The 18,973-nt window shown below is 42.5% G+C and overlaps 3 protein-coding genes across 8 annotated transcripts; 2 read left to right on the top strand and 1 right to left on the bottom strand.

Annotated features, from left to right (window-relative positions):
* Window positions 1-854: 854 nt before the first annotated feature.
* LOC105670256 (uncharacterized) lies at window positions 855-3,712 on the top strand. Its single transcript, XM_012363652.2, has 5 exons — window positions 855-1,160; window positions 1,227-1,263; window positions 1,363-1,534; window positions 1,650-1,736; window positions 1,827-3,712. Exons 1-5 carry the CDS (start codon window positions 1,082-1,084, stop codon window positions 3,330-3,332), a joined length of 1,881 nt encoding a protein of 626 aa, XP_012219075.1. The 5' UTR covers window positions 855-1,081; the 3' UTR covers window positions 3,333-3,712.
* A 120-nt stretch (window positions 3,713-3,832) lies between these two features.
* On the bottom strand, window positions 3,833-12,448 carry LOC105670294 (streptococcal hemagglutinin-like). Of its 2 annotated transcripts, XM_012363739.2 has the most exons (8): window positions 12,073-12,439; window positions 11,391-11,581; window positions 11,113-11,307; window positions 10,797-11,048; window positions 10,628-10,681; window positions 6,923-10,557; window positions 4,304-6,853; window positions 3,833-4,211 (listed from the first exon to the last, which is right to left on the bottom strand). In XM_012363739.2, the coding sequence occupies exons 1-8, from the start codon at window positions 12,090-12,092 to the stop codon at window positions 4,080-4,082; spliced, it is 7,029 nt and encodes a 2,342-aa protein (XP_012219162.2). In that variant the 5' UTR covers window positions 12,093-12,439; the 3' UTR covers window positions 3,833-4,079. The 2 variants fall into 2 exon arrangements, with proteins under 2 accessions (XP_012219162.2, XP_012219161.2); XM_012363738.2 differs by having other exon boundaries at window positions 4,304-10,557; window positions 12,073-12,448.
* Window positions 12,449-12,719: 271 nt separating this feature from the next.
* Tmep (Transmembrane endosomal protein) lies at window positions 12,720-18,910 on the top strand. Of its 5 annotated transcripts, none has more exons than XM_012363740.2 (7): window positions 12,720-12,865; window positions 13,293-14,078; window positions 14,580-14,785; window positions 14,865-15,459; window positions 15,539-15,780; window positions 15,862-15,946; window positions 17,730-18,910. In XM_012363740.2, the coding sequence occupies exons 3-7, from the start codon at window positions 14,591-14,593 to the stop codon at window positions 17,903-17,905; spliced, it is 1,293 nt and encodes a 430-aa protein (XP_012219163.1). In that variant the 5' UTR covers window positions 12,720-12,865; window positions 13,293-14,078; window positions 14,580-14,590; the 3' UTR covers window positions 17,906-18,910. The 5 variants fall into 5 exon arrangements, with proteins under 5 accessions (XP_012219163.1, XP_012219164.1, XP_067211026.1 ...); XM_012363741.2 differs by having other exon boundaries at window positions 14,583-14,785; XM_067354925.1 differs by lacking the exon at window positions 17,730-18,910 and adding an exon at window positions 16,591-17,620 and having other exon boundaries at window positions 13,293-13,736.
* The last annotated feature ends 63 nt before the right edge of the window (window positions 18,911-18,973 follow it).

The raw sequence follows: 18,973 nt of genomic DNA on the forward strand, positions 1-18,973 counted from the left end.
AAGCGAATGAAAACAGAAATGAAAATATCAGATGATGAAAAATTAATTATAGTATTTGCAACACCAGTGTTATTTGAAATATGTGATGATACTGAAGATCAAAATGCTTATTATAAAATTGTAGAAAGATATAAAAAGTTACTAAAAAAACATGCTCTATAATGACACTAATACTGCGATTGCAAATTTACATTAAAAATGTTATATCAGCTTACAATGATGAAACATTTAGGTTATATTTTAAGTATGTGTTATGTTTTTATATTTTTAAATCATATAGCTTGATAAATTCAAGTATATCTATAGAAAAACTTTTATTTATATCAAGTATTGTAGAATTATTTTTCAAAAAATATGATGTATTTTTTTCAGAATGATAAAATCAATCTTTAATTTTATTTTACATTATTATCAGATCTTTACTTTTAAGATTTAAACCATTTCCTTATAAAGCATGTTCGTTTTGAAATAAAATCGTTTATTAATGCTTAGCGCCGCTTGTTGATGTAATATTTATATTCTACGCACAATAAAGAAAATATTAGAAATGAGAGTATATATTAAATATTATAGGAAGAGCAATTTGGAATTTTTTTACTGCGTTCTTTTTCTAAACTTGTACGCCCAGCGCTTAGGTCGGTTCTACAATTAGTTCAGGCTTGAGTCTCGACTAACTGATTAAATTTGTAATACATATTTCAAGTTTACGATTGAATGATAGTTGAAAAGAATGAGACAATTACACTTTCAAAGTAAATATTTATTGTCAGTCCTATCGCTACCACATAGATTTATTATACTTTATGAACGGAGTTATACCGCGCTTTGCCACCAAGTTTGCAAAATAGAAGATAGATGGCTCTGTTCACGTTTATCTAACCAACAATTCACAACAATCAGAAAACAGCATCTGACAGCCTATACACTGCGAACTACAAATTTACAAATCATACAAAATAATTTTTAAAATAAACTAAAACTATACTTTATCAAAAAAATGTATACATTCAAATAAGGAGAAATATTCATAAAGCACTGCTTTCAGTTATCTCTTTATTTCTACGTCTCTGCAATATATAGCATGGTTATTTGCAAGTATTATCGGCAAGGCAATTGTCGTTATGGGCAATACTGTCAATACGAGCACATAAATAGTTTTGGTAAGACAAACTTTAACAATATGTTATGTAAGCAACACTGAGTAACATTTTTATTGTTTTCTCAAGTGAGCAACAAAGCCGAGTTTAACGAAGATGATATTGCGTGAGTACTACATGCTAAAATATTAAAAGCTTTTATTTATGCAAGATAAAGTTGAAGTATATAATGTCTCCTCTTTTCTAATCTATTTATTTTCCATAGTCTCACGGTGGCCAAGGAGGTGCTCCTTGCGGAGAGAGGTGAACAATGGCTACTCTCATGTTTTGGACCACTCAGAGAACGTCCCTGTATCCCAGGTATGGAAGACATGTCTCCAGAGGAAGTCCGATGGGAGTTGTATGAGGCACAGAAGACCGGCATGGTTGAACAAGCAGTTAGTAGAATTATTCAAACTTTAACATAGAATTTTAAGACATTTGCGAAAAGTTAAAAAGTTTTTTTGTATAATAATTGCCACATATTAAATATTCGTTTGAAATCATTTTCAGAAACTGCATTTCCAACAATTGTGCCAAGACATGAAGGCAAAAAGAGAAGCACTGAAGAATCCTACACAAGAAACAATCTTAATGTTGGTAAGTTGAATAAAAATAATGGCAGTCATGTAATTACTTTAATTAATTGATAAAAATTTGGATCAAATATAATAATATAATGTGTTTCAGAAAAAGATTTTGGGAAGCAGCCAGAAAGGTGGTTCAAACGCAAATACAACTGGAAAGCCATCTGCTTTCTTTGCAGCTTCTCAATTGGGTATAGCCAATAACACGTCGACTAATAACGTATTCGCAAATAAAACATATAATGTTCCAAACAATAATCCATTTGGTGGGGGAGGATTCACCTCTTCGAACAACACATCGTCAATATTTGGAAAAACCAATAACAACTCAGCATCGGTATTTGGCAATACGGCGACCTTTGGTAACAATCTCGGCGGATTCGGTACAGCAACGAATAATACCAGCTCCATTTTTGGCGTGACAAATACATCGACGTCATTTAACAATATGTCGAGCAATACAGCGGCGTTTAGCGCGTCACAGAATAATTCAGTTTTCGGTGTACCATCTCAAAATATGTTCGGCCAAGGTAACACCATATTCAGCGGAACAAACCAGCTCGGCAACGCGCCCTCTACTTCGCTGTTTAACAACCCAATGACCTCGCAGGCAAACACTTTGTTCAGTGGAGCGACAACCACCGCCGCTAACTTATTCGGCACTAACAATTCGTCGGCTGGCTTACAAACGAATTCGGTCTTCGGCACCTCGACCACCTCGTCCAGTTCTGTCAACAGCGGGATATTCAGCCAGTCGAAGACACAAGTACCTGCATTCGGCGGAGCGCCAGTTTTTACCGGGGTGAATAATTACGCCAATAATACTGGCAACCCGATATTCGGCGGCAATCAAGCGTTCGGCGTCCCTGCGATATCCACGAGTGGTATTTTCGGTGGGTCGACAGCCACTGTGACGCCAGCTTTTGGTGTGTCCGCTGCTGCCGCTACAACGTCGGCCTTTGATTTGAATCAACAGTCCAATAATAATACTTTTGGAGCAGCAACATCCGCCTCAAACGTCTTCGGCGGACAGAATATTAATGCTGCAGTAAGCAACAGTACGCCGTTCGGAACGCCGAGTGCCACGATCAGCGTTCCATTCGTCACTAATTCACAGCAGCTTGATTCTGCCAGCACAAATTCGACGCAGTTCGTGGACGCGGGATTCGGTATGGCCGTTGCAAATAGCACGTTTGGCACCACAGAAACATCTTCCAATCCAATATTCGCGAACGCAGGAACTTTCGTCACTTCCAACGCGACCGTCGCCAACACCTCGCCGTTCACTACATTCGGCAATGTTAATGCCTCCTCACCGTTCAGTACGACAACTCTCACAACGACGACACCCGCTAATCCATTCGCACCACGAACGCAACAGAGCAATGCGCCATTTGGAAACGTTGCGCAGAGTCATCCTGGCGCTACCAACATCTCGTCTCCATTCGGAAAATCGCCGTTTAATGCTATTATTATGAATTCTATTATCAGTGATAGCGTTTACAGCGCGGAAGATGCGTTAACCGATGACGAGAAGAGTATGTTCTTAGCTCAAGAATTTACTTTGGGCAAAATACCGTTGAAACCACCTACTAAAGATTTGAGATAATTTGACAATTCCACCTGCGTATTTATAATAACGTATACTACATATGCTGTGATAACGATGGTCCTTGTAAATATCCAAAGACTTAAGTATTGTAAATAAGTGTGTTCTATTTCATACTACTTTTTTATTGCTTGTAAATGAATAACATTTGTTTTATTAATTCGAGCTAATTTAGATTGTAAAAATGTGGTTTTTTATAGCGTAACTAAATTATGTCTGTGAGTAAATAAAATTCATCCTATATATATATTTCCTTATTAATTCGAGGCAAGTTATTATATTTTGATTAAGGAATCAATGTTCAATAGTACAAATTAAGCAAAAAAAAAGACGATATATGAACGAGGACAAGAATTTAATTAAATATATATAATTTGATATATATTTCTTTTGTATTAAGTTGTTTTTAACTTAAAGAAATAAAATTATTTCTTATTTCGTGAGTGACTAGCTTAAAATTCAACAATTTAAATAATCAATATAAAAAAATTGAATGAACATTTTTGTACCAACATCTTTTAATTTAATGAATAATGTATATTTACATATTTACAAACGACAATCAATCGCATTATACATTATAAATTTGTTCGTACATTTATACAATAAATTACTCCACGAGGGAGAGAAGGGGGAAATAATGGAACGCTAATAATGAATCGCATGCCTTTCGAAATTCGCAAACGATATATACACACACTATTCTTAGAATATACACAATTGCTCTTGGTATTATGTGTGGAGACTCTATAAACACACTTGCGGCAAATGACACAAAGAGTTCGACGGATAATTAGTTCGTTGCACGTAAGTCGCAGGCTGATTCGCCGTCTGCGACAAGCCGGGTTGTACACCGTTTGAAGGCTTATATCCAGCGACCTGAAAAGAAAAAAGAAAAACATTGAAAGATCTCACAAGTGAAAAAAATACGACAATTGAACAAATAATATTTTTTTCAATTTATAACACACCTTGTCGTTTATTTCAGGAAATATTGTGCTGAGATTGAAATTCGTGAGACTAGTGCCCGAGGGATGATGCGGCATGGTCATTGGATTGCTCGAGACAATTCCTCCGCGGACCATGTTGGAGTTCATGGAGAAACCGGCTGCGACACCCTGAGTACTCGCCATGGCCGATGGCGGAGGTGGCGGAAGCCCGTTCACAGTCTTAGCGTAGACGTTCGTCTGCGGATGATTCTGATAAAGCGGATTGCCGTGGGACGGCGGCGGCGGCGGCGGGGGCGGCGGCGGTGGCAGAAACGTCGTCGAGTGATGATAGTCCTCGAGCGGAGAATTGATGCCGGACAGCGGGAACTCCAGATTCTGCATCGGGCCGCTCTCGAGACCCTTGCGCTTGCCCTTCTTCGCGGCGGTGGAGTACGAGCGCTTGTCGCAATTCGGATGCTTCCCGTAGTGCTGATGACTCTTCCCGTTCGCGTTCGCCGTGGTGGAGCTCGTGTTCGCGCTGGACGTGTTCACGGTGCTGACGCTCGACGAACTCGTCCCGCCCATGTTCGGCAGCAGAAAGCTGTTGGCCTCCTGCGTGTAATCGGCGGCGTTCTCGTGCAGCGGCATGGTCATGTAGCTGTTGGGCGTGTTGGAGATGCTAGTGATGAAGTTACCGGTGGAATAAATCGAGTTGGCGGAGTTCGAGGAATACGCGTACGTGTTGAAGTTCTGATTGACTACAGATTGGCCGTAACCGGCGGCAGTTCCGTCGTCCGGCGGCGCGCTTGAGAAATAATTAATCGGCATCATCGCGGTGTCCGCGGACAGGCCGCTCTGAAACTTGTTTTGCGGATAGTTGGTGGTGAATTTGATTGACGCGTGCTTGTCCTGATGGCCGCCGGCATCGTGGACGCTGGTCCCGATCAGCGCTTCTGCGGTGTAATTGCTCTTGCAGTTTCGGCTTCTCCAGTGAACGTTGTTCTGCTGATACTTTTGCTGCTGCTGTTGCGGCTGTTGCTGCGGCTGTTGGTAGTTCTGTTCCGTGAATACGTGCCCGGATGATTTCTGCTCCTCGTGCCGCTGATTTAGATTGTTCTCATTGGCCGTTGTGGATTTGCGAATATCCATCTGCCGCTTGCTGGTTGTTCTGGGACTCGCATTGCTCTTTCTCTGATGTTTCCTTGTCTGCTGCTGTTGCTGCTGTTGTTGCTGCTGCTGCTGCTGCTGTTGCGAGTGATGCTGATGCGGATGGTGATGCTGGTGATGCTGATGTTGCTGTTGATGGCTCTGCTGTTGATGATTCTTCTCCGCCTTTTGATGCTCCACCAGCTGACTCACGGATAGGAAGTTGGAAGCCGGATGCTGCGCGTTCTGAGTGTTCAGCATCGCGTGCAGTTCTCGTCCCGACACATTGTTCGCCTCTTTCTCCTTTATCGACGCGTCCTTGTTCTGCTCCGCGGAAACTCTCGACGACGAGGTCGCGACGCCGAACAGGAAGTTCTGTTTCTCCGTCAGATTGGCGTTAAGCTCGAGATCGCCCACCAGAGTCTGCAGACTCGACGACACGATATGCTGGTCGATGCACTTGACCGACGACTGGCCGACCATGTGCTCGACGCTGTTGTGCATGCCGCTCTTGGTCGGCGACCAGGGAAACGGCTGCTCCTCGGAGTAGCCGAAGGTCTCCGCGGATCTCTTCGGATCGCTCTGCAAAACCGGCAGATTCGGGAAGCTGTGCGCCGCGGCCATATCGTAATTGTTGTAGAACTGATTTGAAGTACTTTGACTGTACGTGGGCGTCTGAGCAAATAGATTGTTCTGGCAAAACTCCAGTTCTTTGCCGATCGGCGGTAGAATGATGTCGATGTTCGTGGTGTTGTGCTTCACTTCTGGCGTCATCATCCAGTTGACCGGCGCCTTAATTGCATGCTGCTGATGCTGATTAGTTTTAGATTTGTTATTATTACCGTTGTTACTACTGCTGTGTGATTGCGGCTGCTGCTGCTGCTGCTGTTGCTGGGTGTGCTTCACGTCATTGCTGTAATTAGCGCTGTCGTGCGGCAGAACAGAAATCTGCCCTTGAGAAAGCGTCTGATACTTATGCTGGCTTTGCTGCTGCGTCGTTTTCTCATTCGTGTACTTGAAATTTGCGCCGGCGTAAGCGTCAATCGGATACTTCATCTGCATATTGTTCTCCGTCAGATCGAAGTTAATTTGCGAGTCATAATACACCGCTTTCTCTTGCTTGGATGACAGATTCTGATGATTCTTCGGGTCGTGTTGCTGAGACTGCTGCTGCTGCTGCTGATCCAACGTGGTGCCATACTCGTTCTGCATGTAGTCTGAATCCATGCCGTACTTGTTCTTGTTTTTACTACCGTCAGCAAACTTGTAATCATTACCAGTCTGCTGCTGATTCGGCATTCTGTTCTGCTGCTTCGACGGATCGTTTCTGGTCTTCGAGGGATCAACAAAGGGCTGCTTTTGCCCCGACTCAATTTTCCCTTGGCGTGACTTATCAATGCCGCCTGACACCGTCGAATTACTCGGATAATTGTCACCGGGCAACACCTGATTGGGGAAACTCGAATTTTCTTTGTGCAATGGCATGTAGCTGTAATTTTCGCAGATAGTTTTTACCTCCGTATTGTCGTTCGGATGAGATTGGCTCTGCTCAAAGTGCCCAAGGTTGTTATTATTATTGCTGCCGCCGCCGCCGCCGCCGCCGCTGCTGCCGCCGCCGCTGACGGGCGAGAATGTCGTCCAGGAGAGGATGCTGAAGTTGGAGGAATTGTGAGCAACAGTGGTGGTGGACTTAGCGTGATTCTCCGTGCTCTGCTCGAAGTTGGACGTAGTGACAAATGACGATACTTGTTGCGAATAGCGTGGAATACCGCCTTGCTGCACCCCCACCGATTTGTTATTGGCTATGGTGTTCGTCGAAGCAGCGGCGTTCGTCTTCTTATCATCCTTACTAGAATAAGAAACGTAATTATTGTGCGTGTCATCGGCGTTCGCGTTTAGAACGTTCGCTCGCTCGCTCGCGTTGCCCATCGCCTCCTTCACATCGTACTGGAATGACTGGACGAACGAATCGACGTCCATTTTCTTCGCGGGAACGTAAGGCGTGTCTTGCTGCGATTTCGAGCCGAGCACGCCGCTCAGCTTCGCCTCCTGATTCGGATTGTCCGACGTGTCCGTGCCCTTGCTAAGCTTGGAGTAGCTTCTCTGAAACGAGTTTTCCGAGGAATTCTGGCTCGCGACCTTCGCGGCGTAATCCTGATTCCGCGATGAAACGCTCGCGGCTTCGTTATCGCCGGTCGTGTACGATATCGAGTCCTTCTGCGATATCGATTTCGCTTGATCGGTGACATAACTGTTGCTCGCGATGATGTGCTCCTGCTTCTTATGAACCGCAAACGTTTGCTGAGAATTGTTCAGATCCATGAGAACGTGATTGTCCTTCGTCTGATTGTACACAGGTTGCATGTTCTGTGGCGGCAGAATCGGAAGAGAGGACTCTTTCGTCGGCACGGAGTAGCTCTGCAAGCTCTGCGACGTCGCCGGAAGATCTCGATTTATCTGAGTGGCGTAATCGGAAACGATACCGGCGGAATCGATGAGCGTGTTGTTCTTGTTGTGCGACGAGTAGATGGCATGAGACGAGCTTTGCGTGCCCTTGTCCTTCCCTTGAGCCAGATAGTTCACCTGTAGAGAGCGCAGAGTCCCAGACGACGTATTCGTCGTCACCGTCGCGTTATCGAGACGATTGTTCAACAGATTCTGAGAACTGTCGGTGTTTTCGATCCGCGGCACTATAGCGGGATTCGAATCCTGCGTCGTCGCGATGGCGTTCTTGAACGAGCTCGGTGTTGCGTGCTGCAGCGCGCCGAGACTGTTGCCGACCACCGCCGAGTAGCTCGGCAGAAAGTCCTGCGTGCCCGAGTACACCGCGTCGGGATTGCGATTCGTCATCGCCTGAGATGTGCAGTCCGCGATGTCGCTCTTGTCCGCGGCGGCGGGAATATTCATCGGCGCCTGAGACGCGATCGCATTGACGCTGCTCAACGTGCTCGTCGTCGTCAATTGATCCGCACGATTCGTCGCTAAACTCGAAGAGTTGCCGATAATACACGAGGAATCCACAGCGGAGAAGTTGACCGAAGCGTGAGAGAACGCGCTGGTGGTCGCCACCGGTTTTTCTAAGCTCGTTAGGACGGTCTGAACTATCTTGTACGGCTCGCGCAACGTCTCTTCGCTCACCACCTTCGGCAATGATTTCGTGGTGGCACATTCGACGATCATGTCTGCGTTCGCGTTCGCGACTTGCTTCTCCTCGCAGGACACCTTCAGTCGTTTCTCCGCTATCACGTGCGACGGCGAGGATGTTTTGATCTTGAAACTGTTCGGCTCCATAGCGCCGATCTGCAGCAGCATCGGCGGAGTCTGACTGTGATACTTGAAGTCTTCCTTCATCTCCTCGTCCAACACCTCGGTCTTACCGTTCAGCGATGACACCAGCGGGAAGGCCATCAGAAACGCCGCAGTGGGCGATATCGATTCCGGATTATGCGAGCTGGACGGAACTTGCAGAGAAGCGAATATATCGTTGGACAGATCCGAGTGCAATCCGTCCGTTCTGTTGCCGATGGGCACGAAGGTGTTCTCATTCGTGTACGATAACGACTTGGAAATTTCGTCCTTCGAGCTCTTCGTCAATTTGGCATCGTCATTGACTACGCCGGTGGTCAGCAGCGATGACGACGATGGCGATGACGATGAAGATAACGACGAAGACGTCGATGCCGCTGCGTCCGCAGCGGAGACCGATGCGTCGACGATGTTCGCACTTGCATCGGGCTTCATCGTCGTCGTAGTATTCGTGTCTAGATTCAGGATGATTTTGTTATTTTCCGCGGTGCTCATCGCGTCGCTGACTTGCTGCTGCTCTTTAGCTGTTGTCACACGTAGAAGACTGTCGAAACGTGTGCCCAGATTACACGTTTCCTTCGGCCCCTCCGAACCCACGGCTTTCTCCACCACTTCGACATCCGTCAAAGTCGATTTCGCGCTCAAATGCTCCGCACTTTCACCGCTCTTTTCCGCGATACCATCTATCGACATGTTAAAGTCATTGGATGATCGATCAGGAGCGTCCGAGTCGCTAGACTTGAGCAATTCACCGGGGAACTTGTTTGAGACAACGGACTGCGACACAGCGTCGATGACATTCTCGGTTGTCTTTTTATTCAACTCGAAGCAATTTGTGTCCACGATGTTCATTAATTTGTTCGTTTTCGACGTCTCTTCGTGGTCCGCGATTTGTAGATCCGTGTTATTCGCTTTTGCGACGACAGATTCCTTCTCGTTATTGACAGTCGCATGCTCGTCTTGAATGTTCTCCTCCATCTTCTCTAAAACGTGCTTCAGACTTTCGAAAGACTTGCAAGTAGCGGTAAAATCTGCCGCCTGCGGGACACTCGGTTGGGTGGATTTCACCTCGTCGACATCCTTTCGCTTCTTGTCTTCCGGTTCGTCCGCAGAATCGGACGATTTCGAAGATGAGCTACGTTTAAGCGTGCCCTTTCGCGCAACTGCGTCTTCCCGAGTCTTGGCAGTCGTTTCTTTCGGCGATTTCTTCTCGACATTCTCCTCGGTCTCTTCGGATGTGCTTTGAATATTTTTGTGGCTCTTGGAATGACTCTTGCTACCTTTTATTTTCACCTCCGTTTCTCTTTTACTCGCGCTATCCTTGAATCTTTCCATTTTCCCCTTCGATATCGCCGGAATAGGCACTTTGTAAGTCATAGTCGTCTTCGTGATTTCCTTGCCTTTTGGCAGAATACCTTTGTGACCACCGATCTTCGTAGCGTTGATTATGTTCGTCACGTTAGACGTCCAATTGTGAGAATCGACGACCATGTTCGCGCTAATGCTCGGTACGGTGTTCAGAGACACCTTCTGCACGGTGTTGATCAGAGTGTGATTGCATATTGAGACGACGGTGTTTTGAACGTGATTCGCCAAGGGCTGCATCACAATCATTTGATTCTGTTGCGCGCCACCTAGGATTATCGGATTTGTCGACGCCTGCTGTGTGTTCACAATGATATTCGATGTCATTGGAGTCACCAGAGGCATCAATTTTCCAGAAAGAATTAGAGTATTAGGCAAATTGGCGACAGTGTTTGCCACAGGCGGTGATGTCGATTCTTTCTTATTCTTATGTTTGCTTTTATTCTTCAATGCTTTTTCAGATTCGGCTTTCTTATCCGCTGAAAATAAAAATTTACGTCAACTGGGGTAACATTGGTTTTAAAAGTATATTGATAATTTTAGACTTACTAGTTTTCTTTTTCGAATTTAATCTACGCGACGCAGTTGCTTTGTTGGTGGAATCTAAATTTAAACAGAAAAATAATATTAGTGCTTTAATCGACCTATAAATATCAAGCAATAAAATTTTATATAGCGTTATATAAGCAGATAACAATTATTCTGGATTCGTCTGTACCATTTTCACTGTGTTCTGCCTCTTTTGATACAGTTTCACTTCCGCCACTTGTACTATCGGAATTATAATTTTTACTATTGGCACAGTTCACTCGATTCTCCTGATTCTCTATCGAATTGCAAACATTCTTCACGGCAACTTCCTCAGATAGCTTCACCAGAGTCGACGACTTCTCCAGTGTCTTTGATTTTTTCTTTGAAGGCACTTTATTTTTCGTAGATTTCTCCTTCTTTCTTTTTTCTACAGTTTTTTCTAAAATCAGTCAATTATTGAGAAATTTTTAATTATTATATTTACTATGCAATTTAATACTTACTTTCTTTGATAGTATCAAAATATTTGTCTACTATATCATCGATATTCATTTTGTTTGACCATTTCAAAGGAGATATTTTTTCAAGAGCTGGCTCGACTGGTACTGTAATTCCTGCTTCCTTCAGAAGAGAAGACAGTAATTGAGTGCGCAATATTAGCTGAGTCACAAATTTTTTCAAACGATCTACATCTTCTTCTAGAAAAGTAACACAATACAGTCAGTTGTCAAATTAGAAAAAAAAATTTTTCTAATATGATATATAGTTTCGGATTACATACTGTGTGCCTCGATAGCATAAGTGGGGAATGAACCCTCCATGCGACTTTGGAGGTCTTTTATGTGGTTTATAGCATGTATCAAGATGTCGACTTTGATGAGTTTGCGACCTTCTTGATGCGATGGAAGAAGATCCGCTAACATCTTGAAGTACTCGTTCATGCGTATTCTTCTGTCGCGCTCCCATGTTTTGCTGTATAAAAAAATGTCAATAGTTAGATAAAAAAACACTGCAAAAATAATGCATGTTCCCACACAAATATTGTTTCAATGGGAAAAATTAATGAATTGATGATTCGTTGTCATCCATCTTATTTGCCTGATTTAGCTTCCATCTTCCATTTTCACGAATAAAAAAAATTTTCTTTAAATTTTCTGAAAATTTTCATCAGATGAAGAAGCGGAAGAAGCAATTGCTGGAAATTTTTGAGATCTTGACATATCGGAGCATAATGGCTTTGGAGCATCATTAGTCCAAGTTGATGTTAAAGAAGATTATATTGAAAAACAAAGACAATTTTAAGAAGACGCAAACTATTTTTCCATTTTGTTCCAAAAATTTTTCAAATGCTCCACATGTATTTTTTGTTGCACATAATTGTCATGTGTTTAAAATAAATTGGGACAATTTCAATGGCAAGTGGCGAGGTTATATATAATAAAAGTTGATAAATCTTAACTCACTTGCTTTCCTTTCGTGGCATTATTTATCCGCTTGACATCATTTCGTAAAAATAGCGTGCCGCGAAAACACCGGTGCATCACTTGCCTCTGACATTACGCGGTCGTTTCCTCCGTTTCTCTAACATTTCCCGTTTGCCTCTCGTGTCGCACAACACAAAATGTAATGGACAATATACAGCTGAGCGCCAAGAGGGAGAAGAAAAGAGATGACGATAAAGCATAGAAATCTTGAATCACTAGATTGCTTCCATCACGCCATTTAGAAAATTCTAGAGTTCCACTTTATGGACAGCGATAAAATGTTTTTTTGCTACAAAGTTTTGTTCGATGCATTCAGATGACGCGGCAATCGAAAATTGCGGTATGCAGTTCTTCCATATTTTTTTTATCGATGGCTTCGTGACGTTTGTGACGCCAAGGCGCCAAGTTGTTTTCTTCTGAGGCATTCTATAGTTTTTATAATACCATTCCTCCTTCCTTCTGCCCGAGACAAAAACAATTACATACTTTATTTTACATAAAAATGCAAAAAGTATGATGAAACATAGCTAGAAAAGGATTTGTTTTCTTGATTTTTGCTAAATGTTTTTCTTCGGAGAAGCGGCGTGAGATAAAAGCTACAGCGACTCGCGCAGCCTTTGGAGGTGGCATGAATAATGTAATTACAGGCAAAAGGAGGCGCAGAAGAGGACAAGGATCATTCACGGCCGCGCGTCGATACTTAGTAGATTTTCGTTGATGAGCTCGTCGCGAGAAGCGCTTGCTTCATAGAACCTTCAATTGTAGGACAAAGGTGAGGATGTAGGATGTAGAAATAGGAACAGGCAATGCAAAGAACGATATTGATTTTTTTTTTTTAAATGACATTTACGATGTATATATAGATATTGTATTTATAATGATTACAACGATCAAATTATTCCTTGGGACATGCAAAATTAGAATTTGATTTTATTTCCTTGACATTAATTAATTTTTCAACTATTCATCAATAACACTGAAAAAAATATTAATACTTTTTTATTATTTTAGATCTATCTAAGGAGTTTCAATCGTCATAATTTATTCTATAGAATTTGTATTGAATGCCGAAATAGATCCGTTCATAGCGTGGGAAACCATTGCCCTATTGTATACTATGTGAAAGTAATATCATTGAACGCAATAGAATTTGTTATCAATTAATGAAACGCTAACATTGAAATTTCTTTTTGCTTCAGACTCAATTTTCCAAGATTCCACGGTGCCAAAAGCCCGAAATTGCGTGCTCATTACGTCGAATAGAGAATCCGCCACTGGTCCAAGCGTTTCACTTTGAACGCGTAGAACGCAGCTCGAAAGAACAACGACGTGCCGCCTGGCGCGCAAGAGCGGTTTTCCCGTGTGCAGGGGGTGGTGCGGGGTGCGGAGGACAACGGACTGGTGGGAGTGAAACCGTTTGCGGGATCGGCGGTGAAGGCGACTCGCGAGAAAAACAAGTTCATTCGGAGCAAGTAACGACCATACGTTCGCGTTTCTCGCGTAATATTGAGCGAGATCGCGGCGCAAGTGACAGCCGAGGACGACCTCGCCGCGTACTTTATTTCTCTTCGACGCCAGTGCGCTCTACGCATCTGTACGCACGAGGGCGACGGCGAGGGAGGGAATGTCGAGCGCAAGAATACGTGAGTGTAGATAAAATTCTTGTAAACGGCGAATGCCCGGAGGGCAATCAATTCCGTGTGCGCGCGTATTGTTCGCCGAGGAAACGTCATCGTGCACGATCGTCCAGCGAGATTGCCTGAAAGTACGAAAGCTCGAAGTACCGCGCGATTAATCAAGTAATTCGTCAGGAGGGAAACGCTGGCTCTAGTTGACTGGCTTGTCAGCTTTGTTGGTCTCTGCGTTGAAAGGAGAACGTCAGCAACGGTAGCAAGCGTTAAACGGAACTTTTCACGGTGGACACACGTAATCCGTTTGCGCGTATGCTGCAATATCTGAAGAGGACCTCGCGAATGGGGGCACGGGTATGTTGACGAAACGAGGAAAAAAAAATTCTGCGAAATCAGCGCGACCTCACCGTTGTTGTATCACCGTGCTTCATTATTCAAACCGGCCTAGTTTCGCTGAGTTCGCGTATTCCCGTATTATGAAAATCAGTTTCGTATGTGTTGTGTGTGTGTGTATTTTTTTTCACGATAATGGCAACACGACAGTTGACGTAAAGACCCTTTTCACGCAGCCGCGATGTCGTAACTCCGAATCGTTCAACGAAACTGTCCCGATTGTAATCCTCGGTTTATATATCGATTTATGCGAACCGTCGTTCGTGCAATCTCGCGTTTACCACTCGCACGCGCTTTCTTCCGTTTTTTCCTTCCCCGTGCCACTCCCCCCTCTCTTTTCACACGCGTCTTCGCGTTCGAGATTACACGATTGTTATGACTCCTTCGTCGATCAGGTCGATCGACGAAACGATTGATTGTTGCGACAATAATTCACGACGTAACTGTCTGCGCTGTTATCAGCAGGTTGACGCATGAATGGTGTCGCGGTCACAGGGACGTCACACGCCACGTTCGTGAATACTTCGAGCAAGATGTCAACGACCACCGATGTCAGCGACTTGGCGGACGTACCCAAGGAAGGCACGCCGATCTTCTTGCAGACTCGCGCGGCCCAGGTCATTGCCGGTGTATTTGTGTGGGTGGCACTTTTTCTCACTTGCCAACAGGTATCCGCGATATATTAATAAGATGTTTTTTGCAGCAGAAAACAATTAACAATACTAACTATTATTTCCTTGTTTGTAGATCTATCAACATCTCAGGTGGTACACAAATCCCACGGAGCAAAGATGGATAGTGCGGATTCTCTTTATCGTGCCCATCTATGCCACTTATTCCTGGATCTCGCTGTTGTTCTTCAACAGCGAAAGTTATTATGTTTACTTTTTCACAGTGCGGGACTGTTACGAAGCGTTTGTAATATACAACTTCCTGTCGCTGTGCTATGAATATCTGGGCGGTGAGGGCAATATTATGTCCGAAATTAGGGGCAAGCCGATACGCTCCAGTTGCCTTTACGGCACTTGCTGCCTAGTCGGGAAGACGTACACCATCGGCTTCCTGAGATTCTGCAAGCAGGCCACCCTGCAGTTCTGCTTAGTTAAACCAGTGATGGCATTTGTTATCATATTTCTGCAAGCCTTCGGTCATTATAGAGACGGAGATTGGTCCCCCGACGGTGGTTACATTTACATCACCATAATTTACAATATCAGTGTGTCGCTTGCACTTTACGGGCTCTTTTTGTTCTACTTCGCTACGAGGGACCTGCTGACGCCGTTTGAGCCTGTGCTCAAGTTTTGTACAGTGAAGAGCGTGATCTTCCTGTCATTCTGGCAAGGTAAAATCCTATAATCCTACGAAAACTTGCAGAGATGTGTGTATTGGATAATAATTTTAAAAAATATTTTCCCATGCAGGAGTTTTACTAGCTATTTTGGAAAAGGCGAATGTCATTTCGCCTGTCATAAACAGTTTGGGTCAATCAACGAGTGCTGGTACGGTTTCCGCCGGTTACCAAAATTTCCTCATTTGCATCGAGATGTTGTTCGCAGCTATAGCATTACGTTATGCGTTCCCGTACCAAGTGTACGCAGCTGGCTGTGTCACCGATTCCCGAGGTAGAAGTGTAACGATGCAAAGTATCAGCAGCAGCTTGAAAGTATGTGTAAAATGTCTCTGAAATGCGGACAGAGATGCATTCTTGTGGTAGCTTCGACACTATTTTGATGATGTTTTACAGGAAACAATGAATCCGAAAGATATTATGACCGATGCCATCCATAATTTCCATCCACAGTACCAACAGTACACTCAATATAGTGCTGGTATGTATCACTTTTGCATTACAATTCCTTATTTTCTTTTTACGCATTGTTGCATAATTATTTATTACGTGTATATATGTTTATTTATTTGTTTTAATAACTATTTATATTTAAAAATTGTTCAATTTTCATATAGCATGACGTAGCGTGCAATAAAAATTTGACTCATAAGTTCTTATCCATGTCTCATACAAAGATTACTTTTTTTTCTCATACATTCTCATACATTCAGTAAAAAAATATCGAGTGAAAGCGAAGCTATAATACTGTACATTCTGATTATAGAGCAAGATTATTTGACATATATGATGCTAATAATGCGACAATTACACATTTTAATCGAGATTTTACAAACGCTTCAATTACAGGCTTTGGCTTTTGTACATAATTTATATCTCACTTATATGCGCTGACACTTCACTGCTGACCAATGCAGGCACTATCTGCTCACGCATATCATAAAGTATTTACGCAAGCAAGTCCAAAAAGTCACAGATATAGTATAGAATATCTACGTTTTAAAATAGACCACCTGTAATGTTTGTCACTTTAGAGAAAGACTAATAACAAATTTTCTCTTAATATGTGCCGGTCTGTTAAACTCAACAATTATTTTGAAGGCACTTTTGTTTGCTGTTTTTCAGACGTTAATACCAACTTGCCGTACGAAAAGCTATGACACAGTGAGGCGTCACTTTTTTAATTTCAAGAAATTGGACATCGAGCTTTGTGCGCGACTTTAAATGAGGATCAAAATATACATGATACAGCACTATACTTTGCTTACGGGATTACACAATGCCTTAAAGATCGGTATCTATCCGCAAGGGATTGATAAATGAATTTTCTGCTGAAATTGCATACAAAATAAGGATTGTACTTAAAATATCATCGACATATACGTGTTATATTCATATACAACTCGTCCATTTTGCGATTAACCAATACTGCTGTAAAATAGGAGTTAAGAACTTAACGTAAGACGAGCATTCGGAAAGGGAGAGAGAAAAGAAGGAAAAAGAGAGGGAGAGAGAGTAGTGTATACTCATAGTATTGCTCTATAAAAAAGTGTAAAGGATAATTAGGTATTGGTCGATGTATCGTTCTTTTTTTTTTGTTTCTTTTTTTTTTTAACATCATAACCGTCACAATCTTAGTATTAATTTTTATCGCTTTTATTTTATATTCCTATTATATTGTATTATGTAGCATGCCAATATGTGGTGTGAAACAAACGAGCATGTAAGCACATCATTGTCCTCTTTCCCAACAGTATAGCATACACTCACAATGGCGAAGTCACAATCCCAGCTGCTTCCGGTTATTTTATTTCCTATTTCAACAATCTGCATGAATTGTTTGCATTGCGATTGCATTGTAAAATATACAATTTTTTTTCTTGCACTTATGTATCACGTTAAGGATATCTAATTCGAATTTTGTTGCTCTGATTAAGCTTCTCAGGCAGCTTTTACTCGCTATGACTCCTCATTTCTTCGCGAGAAAATATTTATAGCATCGAAAATTAGATTTCTTGCCAGATTTCGATTCTTAATTTTGCAATCATGGTGACAGAGCAAGAATGTTCGATATGTAAATGTGACATTTCGGTTAGAATACCGTCCACTAAATTTGTATTTTTTTTGCAATGAAAGGACACGAGAGTTGCATTCACGTTTGATCAGTCGATCGGCTAGTTTTAGCGTATTATTATTGGCCCGTCGCGCATTTCGTCACGTATTATGCTTGCCCGCTGTAATTTATAACGTAATGTGACGATTAGGAGGCCCGAAAGGACAACGTGGTATGCGAGTATCCAGCTTCGATCCGGACGATCCGCAAAACATGCCGGTACCACCACCGCAAAGGCGAAACACCTCTCACCAGCGCGTCGCCACGATTTCGCAAAACTATAATGAGAAAACGATGTTGTTAAGCAGCGACGATGAATTTCAATAAGGCACACACACGTGCGCGCAGTTCGACGTGCGCACGGTTCGACGTGCACTCATACCCATTTCAAAGAATGTAAATTTAAGTTCGTATATCGTACCGACGATTATTTTATCGCAATGCGGGACTTCCATGAACTTCTAGAGATCTGCTTTCGACAAAAGAAAAAAGAAAAAAAAAGCCCAATTACGTTTTAAGCGATTAACGCGAAGCGAATAGATAGGAACTCACGGGAAAACGCAAGATGTGAAAAAAACGGCGCAAGAATTTAAAGGAAAAAAAAAAAGAAAGGAAATATCGCGCGGGGTGTAAGAGGCGTGTTACGCCGCACTTGTAATAGTTCCATAATGTTACATTCATGTTAATATATGTATTATGTTATAACGTATATGAGTAAATAGTATAGAAGATATTTATTTTAATATGCTGACGTGTTTGAGAGACAGTGTTATCTACCTGTGGCTCTACTACGACACTGTAAGAGATATTAATTGCACGATAAAGCTTACACTTCGTGGATAAGAGAATAAATGTAATTGTATAGTACTTAATTTTAAGGAGTCGCATTCTCCTTTTTGGATTACAAACTGTTCATGATATATCTATATAAACGTCAGTGCTTGTTTACACTTTTGTATCTTTTTTATTTTTTACGAATTGCGTTTAGCGAACTTTAACTTTTGCAATTTCGCATTTATATTCTTAGGGAAACCTCGAGCCACAAAAATCTTTGCGTCCCTCTCTACAGTGCTGTAAAATTATTCCTTCATTAATCCTGCAAAATTCATACGTGTGCGCGCGCGTATATTGTATACATATACATGCACACACATGTACTGACGTAGAGTACGTCTGACGATGCAGAAGTTGACGAGTTTTCCTTCAATAGGAGCCTTTCACCATTAAAAAAAAAAAAGAAAAAGAGAAGATATGCGCAAGAGAGTGCAAGGATAATTGATGGCTATTATGTCAAATGTGAATAAATATTTGGTATTTGGTGTCTTATGTGTACAACTGTGTATAATCCTTATATTTTTTTTTATGCATAATAGAGGTCGAAATTAACAAAGATCT

The sequence above is a fragment of the Linepithema humile genome, chromosome 5, assembly GCF_040581485.1.
Source record: "Linepithema humile isolate Giens D197 chromosome 5, Lhum_UNIL_v1.0, whole genome shotgun sequence".
NCBI lineage: Eukaryota > Metazoa > Arthropoda > Insecta > Hymenoptera > Formicidae > Linepithema > Linepithema humile.

Bases quoted from the DNA above. Each gene is read 5' to 3' on its own strand.
- LOC105670294 (XM_012363738.2), bottom strand. From the start codon at position 12,092: ATGCCACGAAAGGAAAGCAA. The intron at 11,308-11,390 runs GTATGTAATCCG...TTACTTTTCTAG, and splicing joins TTATGCTATCGAGGCACACA to AAGAAGATGTAGATCGTTTG. The intron at 4,212-4,303 runs GTGTGTTATAAA...TTTTCTTTTCAG, and splicing joins TTCCTGAAATAAACGACAAG to GTCGCTGGATATAAGCCTTC.
- LOC105670256 (XM_012363652.2), top strand. From the start codon at position 1,082: ATGGTTATTTGCAAGTATTATCGGCAAGGCAATTGTCGTTATGGGCAA. The intron at 1,161-1,226 runs GTAAGACAAACT...TGTTTTCTCAAG, and splicing joins CGAGCACATAAATAGTTTTG to TGAGCAACAAAGCCGAGTTT. The intron at 1,264-1,362 runs GTGAGTACTACA...TATTTTCCATAG, and splicing joins TTTAACGAAGATGATATTGC to TCTCACGGTGGCCAAGGAGG.
- Tmep (XM_012363740.2), top strand. From the start codon at position 14,591: ATGAATGGTGTCGCGGTCACAGGGACGTCACACGCCACGTTCGTGAAT. The intron at 14,786-14,864 runs GTATCCGCGATA...CCTTGTTTGTAG, and splicing joins TTTTTCTCACTTGCCAACAG to ATCTATCAACATCTCAGGTG. The intron at 15,947-17,729 runs GTATGTATCACT...TGTGACGATTAG, and splicing joins GTACACTCAATATAGTGCTG to GAGGCCCGAAAGGACAACGT.